At 33.6% G+C, this 12093-nt stretch overlaps 1 protein-coding gene across 4 annotated transcripts in view; it reads left to right on the forward strand.

The window, feature by feature from the left end:
• Positions 1–12093, forward strand: part of ADGRB3 (adhesion G protein-coupled receptor B3) — a 711230-nt gene that overhangs the window by 545869 nt on the left and 153268 nt on the right. For all 4 annotated transcript variants that reach the window (XM_038554438.1, XM_038554440.1, XM_038554441.1 and 1 more), the window contains 2 exons: positions 8444–8570; positions 10194–10297. In XM_038554438.1, the coding sequence (XP_038410366.1) occupies positions 8444–8570; positions 10194–10297 (231 nt within the window). The remainder of the gene's footprint in view (positions 1–8443; positions 8571–10193; positions 10298–12093) is intronic.

The raw sequence follows: 12093 nt of genomic DNA on the forward strand, positions 1-12093 counted from the left end.
ACACTGTTTTAGGAAATACTTTTGGCAAATAACATTTAATAGTATGGTGATTTGACTTAGAGGTTGTTAAAAACTATGAAAGAATTCACAAATCTTGTAATTTCTTCCCAAGGTATTGCTGGGAAGGAAAACTTTCCTCTGCCTTTCTAGTTCTTCTTAGCTGAACTAAGAATCAAATTGACATGAGACAGATTAACAAGAGAAAGTAAAATGTGATTTCTTCTATACAGGGAATCTATACAGACACGGAATTCCAAAGACAGGCAAAATGAAGTATATGTGTAATCCTGAACTAAGGAGAAGTGGATAGGGATCTGGGATTTCAAAGGGAAGAAACACACTTAAGAGGAAGATGAAAAAGAGTAAATATAAACAAATGTTTGCTGTGGTACTCAGAAACAATAGGGCAGAGGACTCGAAAATGCTGTCCCTTTCTGAGCGCTGACCCTGCATGTTCTTAACTCTGGTTGTGTGCTTTTGTTGTATCTACTCCTCACTGAAAGAACAAAGAAAAGAAGATCTACTTTAAAGTCTTTCAGATTTGGGTTCAATTCCTGTCACAGTCCTTTACCAGCTGGGAAGCCTTAGCATAGCCACAATCTCATGGGTCCATTTATTTCTTTTAAACATATAATAAAGCCAAAGGTAGGCAGTCCAAGGCTTGCATGGTTGTTATGCAGATTGAGATCTCTAGTCAACTTCCAACCCTAGGCTCTTATATCTCTAGGGTCCTCATGATTCTAGATGGAGGCATTAAATCCATTTGTTTCAATAATCCTATCTGGGATAATCACAACAATATCTACCTTAATTTTTTTATTTAGGTTTCAAAAATATATATTTAAAGTATCTACTATAGCACCTAACATTGAGTTAGATATTCTGTAAAAGTTAACTGTTATTTTCATTAGTGTGATTATTATTATTTGCCTATTGACTAATTAATGATGGCACCTAGCATATTTTAACCTTTAATTATTAATAAATTATGGTGAAGATATTTATACATATTTATAACCCAGTAGATTTGCTTCCTTAATGTTATTTCTTCCCATACTTTTTTCTACTCTTATGATTTCCAGTTTTAAAAACAACAAAAAAATATTTTTCCACTTTGTCAGTTTTGTTTTTGCTTTGCAATTGAGTTATAGGAATTCCTTATGTATTTTGAATTTTAGCCTCTTATCAGATCTATGGTTAGCAGGTATTTTCTCCCATTCTGGAGGTTGCCTTTTCACTCTGATATTTGTTTCCTTTGTTGTGCTGAAGCTTTTTAGTTTGATACAATCCACTTGCCTAGTTTTTCTTTTGTTGCCTATACTTTAGGAATGGTAATTGCTAGGGGCTTGGGGAGGAGGAAATGGAGAATTTCTATTTAACAGGTATTAAATTTAAGTTATGCAAGATGAATAAATTCTAGAAATCTGATGTACGACATTGTGTCTATAGTCAATACTGTATTGTGCATTTAAAATTTAGGAAGAGGGCAGCCCAGGTGGCTCAGCAGTTTAGCACTGCTTTCAGCCTAGGGTGTGATCCTGGGGACCCGGGATCGAGTCCCACATCGGGCTCCCTGCATGGAGCCTGCTTCTCTCTTTCCCTGTGTCTGTGCCTCTCTCTCTCTGTGTGTGTGTGTGTGTGTGTGTGTGTGTGTGTGTGTGTGTCTCATGAATGAATAAATAAAATCTTAAAAAAAATTAGGAAGATCTCATTTTAAATGTTCTTACCACGATTTTAAAAGTAAATAAATAAATAAATAAATACAAGCTATTACTGGCAATAAAACTGGTGCTACCATTCTTGTAAATGATGTTCAGTGACCCTTAAGGGCAATGTGTTCTTGGTTTTAATGTGTATTTTATGACAAAGAGGCAGTGACACTATACCTGCAAGATAATTTCCACTGAAGCTCTCAAGCTCCAAAAGATAATGTGCAAATCTTATATGTCCACAAAATAACCTAGCTCAGTGTCTGCATTGTATTAGATGCTGAAAAAATATTTGTTAAATAAACAAATGAATTAATAGTCTAGGAAAGTCCAACTTTTTATATCAGGTCAAAATCTGTACTGGGTATTTATTCAACAAACATTTATTCAGCACCTACCATGTTTCAGACACTCTTAGGATCTGGAAATACTAAAGTGAACATAACAATATTCCTGTTCTCAAGAAGCTTACATTTCAGTAAATAAAGACAGGCAAAAAAAAATGAATTTAAAAATACATACCTAATACATTAGATGGGATACGTGTCATGGGCAACAACAAATCAGGGCAAAGACAAAGGGCATATGAGAAATTATTGGATAGTGTACCAGTTATTATATAACAAACCTCCTCAAATCTTAATGGCTTAAAACAGCAACTACTTTATTTGCTCACAATTGTATGATTCAGCTGATTGAGTTCAGCTGGTTGGTTCTTCTGCTGGTTTCATCTGGTGTCATTCATGAGATTGCAGTTTCCTCTGGTAGTTCAACCTGGGGCTGGATGATCTAGTATTGTCTCATTCACATGTCTGGTAGTTGGTGCTGTCTCTTGTATTCAGTGAAGTGTACCTGGGCTACTTCACTTGATAGTGGAAAAGATGATAGGAATAAAAACTGCAAGGTCTCTTGAAATCTAGGCTCAGAAGTCATAAATAATTTCCACTGCATTCTTTTGATCAAATCAAGTCATAAGGCTTACCAAGATTCAAAGGAAAAATAAATAAATTGTACCTTTTGATGGGAAGAATTATATTCCCAATCAGATTACCAGCTTCTCTAAGAAAGAAAATATGTTATTTTTAAAATAAATGTGTCTTCTACTTTAGCATTTGAAAAGCACACACTATATACTTATTGACTGGTTAGTGAAAGTCTTGCTGCTGGATTGAACATAATCACTATAGCATGCTGACTCAGAATTCATCCTCAAATGATGTTTGAAGACCAAAAAACAAATAGATGACCCTGTTTAGTTCCATTGATACTCTTCAGATTACATTTCCACTATATGCTGAAGAACAACAAATGAATTAGAGCTAAGACAATTTGTCTGGATCCAGCAGTACTAACAGTCATTTCTTGAAATGTAAATAATCATTAAATTAACTAAACAAACATCATTTAGTCCCTACTAAGTGAAAAGCCACATGGCAGAGATTTAAAAGCAAAAAGATACAGTTTTCAAAAAATACTGAGATTCTAGTATGGCATGGAGAGTTTAATTTATAACTAAAGAAAGTGAGATGAATTTATCAACTAATATTCTAGTGTTGTATGGGAAGCATTAATAGACACAGAGGATTGTGAGGGAAGATCTAAATATAGAATATTCTTGGAATTACTTCATTTCTCTATAACAAATTAGAAATCTAGTGTTTTGGTATAGAGGGGTCACTGTTAATTCTAGGCCCAGCACAGTGTATGATAACTGCTCTTTCTGGTGGTAGCAAAATAACTGCTCCTTAATTTTATCCCTTTGAATGAAATATATATACTTTATGTGGCGTTACTCTTTATTTATTGTTACATGTATACATACACAATAGTATAATTGTGACTATATACAGTCATCATTATGATTGATATAAACATAATTTTGAATAACAAATCTTCCACTGAATCCCAGTAAAGAGAATATAATTTTTAAAAGGAAAAAATAATTTACAACTTTTACACCGTATTATGTGTTCAGAATTTGGAATTTAAGGTTTTGTATCACCCCAAACAGTAAATGAACTCACTACAGATACAGGATATGTTTTATGTCATGAAAAATTGGTATAAAAATCAATGTTTTTCTTTAATGTATCATAGAATATATTACTTAAATATAAGATATATGCCATAGAGTATGACAATCTACCTGCCTTCTGCTAACTTTATCCATTGATAACTCAGTTTGTTAAAACTCTGACACTAGAGCCACAATGGTTACAAGTGTAAATTATTTTGCAAGTGTATTTATATATAACTTATAACTTCATAGGACATGTTACATTCTGTTTTAAAAGAGATTGCAATTAAAATTTAGTCTTACAAACTTTTAGTATGGAAGTGAGGAACTCAATTTTGCTTCTCACTCTGACTTAAAACAAGTTTCCTAAATTCACCATAATTCACTTTTCTTATCTATAAAACTAAGTAGTTGGGATGGATCAGTGGTTCTTAACACTGACTGCACACTAGAATCATCTGTGGAGTGTTAGCAAAGTAATAATGCCCAGGACCCACCCTGGGGCTTAATTTTTAAAGGTGTCTAGGTAATCTTAATGTAATCAAGCGTAGAAAACTGATGGGCTAGGTACTCACTAAGGTTATATCTAGCAAAACTTTCTAATTTTTTATTCACTCTTTTGACATAGTAACAGTTGCTAGAACAATATTTTCAATATTTGCAATGTCTAAAGAGTAGAAATTACTCTCAAATACTATTTCAACTCAAAATTGAGAACATTTGCTCATTTGTACTCCAAAATTTACTGTGGGAATAATTTACACCAAGAGCCATATACACATCATTTACATGGATATAATCTAGACATTAAAAATAATATAGATTCACCTAATTTTTAGAAATTAATAACTATTATTATGGGAAGAAATTACTTTCTTTCAGGATATATACATCATAAGAATAGTGTACTCAGAAATTGTGTGTGAATTTTTGAATTGCCATTGTAGTTATTTTGATTTTGAATAAATGAACCATTAATATCTTAAGAGATAATAAACCCCCCTAAAGTGTATAACTTATTCTTAATAAATACTTTGCACATTGATTTATTATAAAGCAGGATAGACAGTTTTATAAAAGAATTATTCAAGTGAAAAGTCGAGTTGTATTGATATTTCAAAAGATAAAGTTTGATTTCTTGGAACAGTTTTGAGATGCGTAAGTTTATGCTATCAGGCTTTACCAAACAACTTTTTGTCAAAGAGAACAGATAATTTTTTCTGTAGTCTTAAATACTAGAGAATAAAATCATATTCTATATTATTTATAGCTCCCATGAAATCAGGAATCCAATGATATACTCAGATCCAAAAGAAACTAGGTAGACTGTTAGGAAATTGGGGAAAGGCTTCAAATAAATATTAAACTATAATGTAATAGATTTTGTGTCTTATATTTTCACAAAATTCTGTGCTTGTGCGTATGTACTTTTGAATACTTGGGACAGGCAGATTCTTCTTCTTTTAGCCAGCCTAATAATAGGAAGAAGGAGAAGAGGTACAGATGACAGCTAACAGCTAACATGGGTGAATGTAGGTGTAACCCACAAAGAATGTGCTGGCTGTATGGAATTTCTGCAGGCCTAGTTATTTTTGAAAACTATTTGAAATAAATTTTAATGCCCAGGAAAGACATCGTGAAAAAGAAATATGTGATTTTCACTATAACATGTATGTCTGTATCATTATTTTGTGTTCTTTTCTGACATTGTCAGTCTATTATATCTTTAGTATTCATACATATTTCATTGTATATGTTTGCCTTATTGATGACAACCTAGACTTAATAATTAAAAGTAATTCATAGATATACCATTAATCATAGCATGAAAAAAACTATGACATTGAAAGAATAATATGACTGCTGGAATAATCCACATGTTTGAAAACTTTGTTCTTTGGGGACTGGGAAAGCTTTTTGCTTCACATTAGCTCTACCAAATATGAGTTTGCTTTACAAGATCTCCCTGAAATCAATCAGACATGTGTACCATGCTTTCAAAGAATTTTGTACAGTAGGAATAAGTTATGAAGTATTCGAAAATACAGATGACACATACTATAGGTCTTGTAATAATGACATGTATGCTTGTGATTTAGAAACTAACTTATTAGAGCTTATATGGTTTTAAAATATTAAGGGGTTTTATGAAACAAAATAAAATATAACATGAGAATGGCATCATGTTTATTGTTCAGCTCTTGGGAGTGACCAAATGCAGAAGTTGGTAGCTATCCTCTTACCATTCAAGATTTTACTCTACTACTCAAATGCTCCAAATTCTGATGTTCTCCTATCAGATGCATTATTTTTTGTTTTAGTTCTTGTTTTAAACTGAGAAGAGTACATCACACTATACTCAATCACTCATATTATTTATTAGTTTAATCAGATAAAATCAACAAAGAGATAATAATTCCAAAGAAAGGTAGGGACACAGGCTGTGTAGCCTAAGGAAGGTGCACATGAAAAGGGGCCCAGTAAGATTTGAAGTATTTCATACTTGGGCTGATGTAGACTGGTGTCATTTTCCAATTTTGCCTGAGCTGGGTCAGGTCAGAAATGCAATCTTGAACAAACAAAATAAATTGACCTACTTTTCTAAAGATGTCATGTCAAATCTACATGATCTTCAGAGTCCAGCACCATTATATTGAACATAGACTTAATATCTGACAGCCAAAGTTTAGTGATGCTAACATTTTCTTAATTAACTGGATACAAATATATAAATTTGTCTCATAGGAAGTCTTACAGTAAAGTATTTTTTTCCTTATTAAGACTTAGATTGTTTTATTGATCATAGCTACATAATGTGGAAAGTTTAAGCACTAGACTCCCCCTTGGAAACATACTGCATCAAAGGAGAGCTGCCATCCAGGATGAATAATGCAGACGTTATGCTTTAAAACATGTTAGGTTCTCTTAACTATATCTTTCTTTAAACTTTTATCAACTAAGTTAAATGTTTTTCATTTGGCCTTAACTGTTTGTCTCAAGAAGATAAGAGACAGACAGCTAATGAAATAAATTGAATGCTGCTATGGTTAGGTAGATTTGGAACTTAATACTGTTGCAGTTGGTTAAAGGTATAACTGATATATATTTTTAAATTTGATATGGCTGCATGACATTATGAGAAAGAAAAGGGACCTCCTAATTTTGATTTGGTAATACTTAAAAGTATTTGGGTGAACTTAGTTAAATTTTGTATGTTGTCCTTCTCAAATACAGTGTATTCCTTCTTAAAAGAATTTGTAATTAAGAGTACTGAGTGATGAATACTAATAATAAAAAGTCATATATATTAAGAAGATTGCTTCCAGATATCAAAAAGGATAGTGTGAATTATATTCTGTAGCTCAGCTTGGAAGTCCAACTGTCACAGAGAAGCCTCTCTCATTGAAATCTCTCAGAAATAGACTGCATGCATATTTAACCCAATAGCTTTAGGCATTCAAGGATGGAGTAGGTGAAATCAAAAGCACCACATTCAAAATTATGTGTTGTTTGCTCAAATTTTAGAGTAATTTTTAATGCAGATAATAATGTGGTCCAGAATTAAAACACACACATACATAGGTTTTGCTAGTTGGAGAGTTTCCATACTTGGGGGAGGGGAGGAGAAAATTGGTGCATTCAGTATATAACACGTGTAATGATAATAAAGTTGATTGGTCGAACTCTCTAGCTTTTTTTTTTTTTCTTTTCTTCCTCTTCCTGTAGAGTAGTTCAGTGAGGGTGGAAGGGTTCTCCCCTCTCTTACCCCCCTACTGAGAAAGCGTAGGTTGATACCATTTTTATTGTTCTGCTGGGGTGGGAAATAAACCATATGCTTTAGAATTTTGAATGGCAATACCAAAGAGAAAATTGAAGCAGGCCCTTCTTTCCCCCTTCGTACTGGACTTTGGGGTAGGATTATTCTTCCAAATGTTCTAGGAGACTTGATGTTAGCTTAAATGTTTCTACTCCAGGGCAGAGAGGCAGGTCAGGGGAAGAAATGTCAAGGGCTTCAGAGGCGTGTTGGGCTGAATGAAGTGTGGAGTGGGAAGCTTATGTCTGAAACCTACCCCTCCCCTGGATACCAGGCAAAAGCAATGAGAGTCGTAACCAGCTGATGCCGCTGCTGCTGCTTCCCGTTTCCAGGGTGAAATTTTCACAGCAGCTAATTCTAAAGGGAGGAAAAATCCCTAACCAGCAGCGGAAAAGATCCTATCACCCAACCCAAGCTATATAACCTTTTAGGCAGGCTTTTCAGAGAAATCCGCATTTTAAAAGCCAGCATTCACGATCCAAAAATACAGGACGAGAATCAGAGCTGGTATGAAAATCTGAAAAGCCTCTTTACACTCTGAGTGTTTGAAACGATCCGATGAGCATAGGAAGTGGCTGCCAACGCTCTGGCGGCTGCTCGTGCTGCCACCGCCGCTGCTGTTCCTCGCAGAGGGCTGGACAGAGCTAGTCCTGGTTTCAGCACCTCCGGCGCTGGACAGCTCTTTGCACGCTGCACCCGCCTGCTTGCTTTTTCCAAACACTCTCGCTTTGCATTACTGGAGATGCATCTAAATTACGTTCTGTTCAACAACAAGTAGATTTTTTTTTTTCCTGAACGGGAATTACAGTAGACGATTCTCTCAATTAAACTGCATTTTCTTCTTTACGGATTTGGCCGTCAGGCGTATTTATCCCGATCTCCCCCCCACCCCCCCCTTTGCAGGAACGAGTCTTTGGGAACGTGGTCCACCCAGGGATGTAAAACTGTGCTTACCGATGCATCCCATACGAAATGCTTATGTGATCGTCTCTCTACCTTCGCCATTTTGGCTCAGCAACCTAGAGAAATAGTAAGTAACAAAGGGAAAACAAGGCTTTAATGCAAAGGCAGGGACATTGTGGAGAGTGTTTCTCCAGGGAACTGCATTTTAAAAGGGGAAATGGAAAATGTTGCAGGGTGGCAAAATTGGGTTCGTCTCCTCCTTAGCTACAGTAGCTTGGTAAAATGAATTCTAGTTGGTGTGCTATAACTAAATTCTACTCAATTTTATGTCTTCTAACTTGAAATTTCTGCAGTATAGTTTTGAGGATGTACTCCATCATATTACTAATATGCTACAAACTTTCAAATAAAAATAATTGCAAAGTTAACCTTTATTTTAGAACTGAAAAGGTGGTCCGGGGAATTTGTGAGAATACTGTTGGTAGTAGAATGAAGACCCCAGACACTATAAGCCAAACATATTGCATATCTGCATTGGATATTTTCAGTACAGGTTTTCTGGGGGTGTCCTTGGATATTTATTAAAAAAAAAAAAACAAATGAAGTTTTCATGAAAGCACGGGCTGCCTGAAACTGTAAAATCATTCCTTAAAAGTGTCTAAGCTTGTAAAAAAAAAAAAAAACTAGTTTCTGATATAAACAGCTGCATAAACTGTCTAAAAGAAAAATAATATCCTCATCAACTCTATTTTGAAAAATTATTTCCAAAAAAATTGAAATGCTGAAAAATAATTATTAAGATGAATGTGACTTTCTGTCTAAATTTGGCCTAAATATGCCTCACTCTTCTTACTTATTTTGTTGACAAAAATACATAATATAATTTAATGTGCTTACCTAAGGATTGGAATACACTTGATGTTAAAGTGTATTTCTTCAAACTTCCAATATTAAAAATAAGAAAAACAACAGATCTCATTAGTTAGTATCATGTTAGTGTCTAAAGAAAGAAACCTCTCAAATCAGTGACTGCTTATAATCTTTATATTTGTCTTAAAATATATAAGGCTTATTTGTCAAGGTCATGTATTTAGGGACTGATACTGGTATTGTGAAAATTATCTCTGCATATTTTGTTAATAGAAAAAAAACCCACAAAATATGTTGGAAGTTCTTGCATTTGAAATTTTATTTTCTTCTATAGCCTTACAGGCCAAGCAAGTAAAATTAAATAAGAGAATACTTGACTTAGAAAAAGTTGTCAAAAGTCAAAAAGTTTGAAAATTTTTCAGTATCTAGGTACCAGGTTGGGGTAACAATGAGTTATAAATGGAAAGATCGAAGTAAATTTTACCAAAAAGCATACTGTGACATAACTGGACTATAGTTGTTGAAAAAAAATGAATGCTGCTTCAAATTTAAGATAAAGAAAATTTAAGATGTGAATATTCACCAAGTTTTAGGTTCAGTTATTTATTGTAGAAAGCCATAGTGGGTAATATGCCATAATCAAGCATTTAAAACTCTAAGGCCTTTATTACTTCACAGTGGGAGAGAGGGGGGGGAGCCAGAATTAGTCATTTTAGAGGTTGAGAATATATGAACAAAGTGGTTACTGGGTAATTATCTGGTAACTATAACAACTATATTGGCTGTTTTGAGTATTAGGTTAGTTTTGCTGAGTTTAGAAGTTATTTTCATTTATAAAAAATCATCTCTCCTTTTTGTGTTTCTTTTGCTTAATTTACAGATCATGGAATCCTCTGGTACACCTTCAGTTACCCTAATAGTAGGCAGTGGCCTTTCTTGCTTGGCCTTGATCACCCTCGCAGTTGTCTATGCAGCATTATGGAGGTATGTAATCAAATAATGCACTTCAAATGGGATACTCTTATTCAGATTAAATCTGGCAATATGATAATCATTGTATCTCTTTTCTTTTTAATTTACTAAAAGAAGTATTCTTAGAACAAAGTTATAATTGCTGTGATTGAACTAGAATAAATGAACTCAATAATATAATAGTAATAATAATAAAATTACCTAATTTTCTTGTATGATGAGAAAATAAACAAAACACACACACTTTTCTTCCCAATTCAAATGATGGTAGCTTTCAACAAGTTGCTTACTCTCAAACATGGTATTCTTATCTCCCCAAGTTCAGTCTGTTTTATTTATCCCAATTTCTATTGAGTTTGAGAGTTTAATTGGTACATAGTAATTTCTCTGTTATAGACATATGGTCTCCAAACTCTTAAGTTTTAAGCTTTAAATTTAAGAATTTAAACACATGCTTTCAGTATATCACAGACAATGAGTAAATCTTCATATTATTAATGCATTAACATAATACCACAATGCTATTGGAAAGACCTCTTGGTTGAATATTTCCAAAAACATCAGATTTGGACAAATTGGTTAAAGAAGTAAAAAATACATAAGCAAGGGGATATGATTGAAAAACTTTGTTCTACAATGTTTGAAATTGCATCTGCTTGAGTGGTATATGAAAATTTAGTATTTCTCTAAGATTCCTTCTATGAATAAAAATTAGACCTGTATATTTTAGACATTTTATAATATCTACTCACATATTGATAAACAGTACATAACCAAATGGCCAAACTTCCTGTTGGATTTAAAAAATATTAAGTGTGTGGGCAGCCTGGGCGGCTCAGCGGTTTAGCACTGCCTTTGGCCCAGGGCGTGATCCTGAAGACCTGGGATCAAGTCCTAGGAGTCCCATGTCGGGCTCCCTGCATGGAGCCTGCTTCTCCTTCTGCCTGTGTCTCTGCCTCTTTCTCTCTCTCTCTCTGTGTCTCTCATGAATAAATAAGTAAAATATTTTAAAATAATAAATACTATTAAGTATGAAACATTTTTATAGACATCTTGATTATTAAAAATGTTTCAAAATGGTTATATTAGTAAATGGACAATTATATATTATTTCCTGAATATTTGCAATATTAAAATTGTAAAAGTAGCTAGTCCTTGTGTTTTACTGTTACTTAAGTTAAAAAACAACTCAGTTGAAGAAGTAATTATAATTTAATAAGGAAAGGTCATTTTATTTAACATCCTTTCAAAAAAAAATGTTGTCTATTATATTGTTCACTCTTTTGAGGATAAGAATTAATTACCCAGATATTAAATTGTCAAGGATATTAAAATTTTCATGCTTCAAACAAAAATATGTACACATTCTTGTTCCACTGACACAGGAACATAATAAAGGTTCTCTGAAAATCTGAAAAAATATGACCAATCTCATGAAATGAAAGAAATGTTTGGTCTATGCATGGCATTATAAATAATGGAATCCAGGCTTACGGGGTCAGTCAAGTAGACATTGCCCTGGTATTGGAAGAGTAAAATGGACAAAGGCTAGGAAGAAGACAACTTTGTCTCCCACAACTGGCTAAACTGCACTTTTTGGGAAATGAGGCAGTGTTTAATGGCCAGGATATTAAATAATCTCAATAGTCATAATTCATACTCACTGAAGTAATTACAACTAAGTTCCATTTCTTAATACTTAGGATTCAGGTACCAATTTTACCTTTTTTTCATCCCTAAATACCTATAGCTATCAGTAGCACAAACACTGCCAGTATAAATGATATATAAGGAAGCACAAAATTAAT

Source organism: Canis lupus, chromosome 12, assembly GCF_011100685.1.
Source record: "Canis lupus familiaris isolate Mischka breed German Shepherd chromosome 12, alternate assembly UU_Cfam_GSD_1.0, whole genome shotgun sequence".
NCBI lineage: Eukaryota > Metazoa > Chordata > Mammalia > Carnivora > Canidae > Canis > Canis lupus.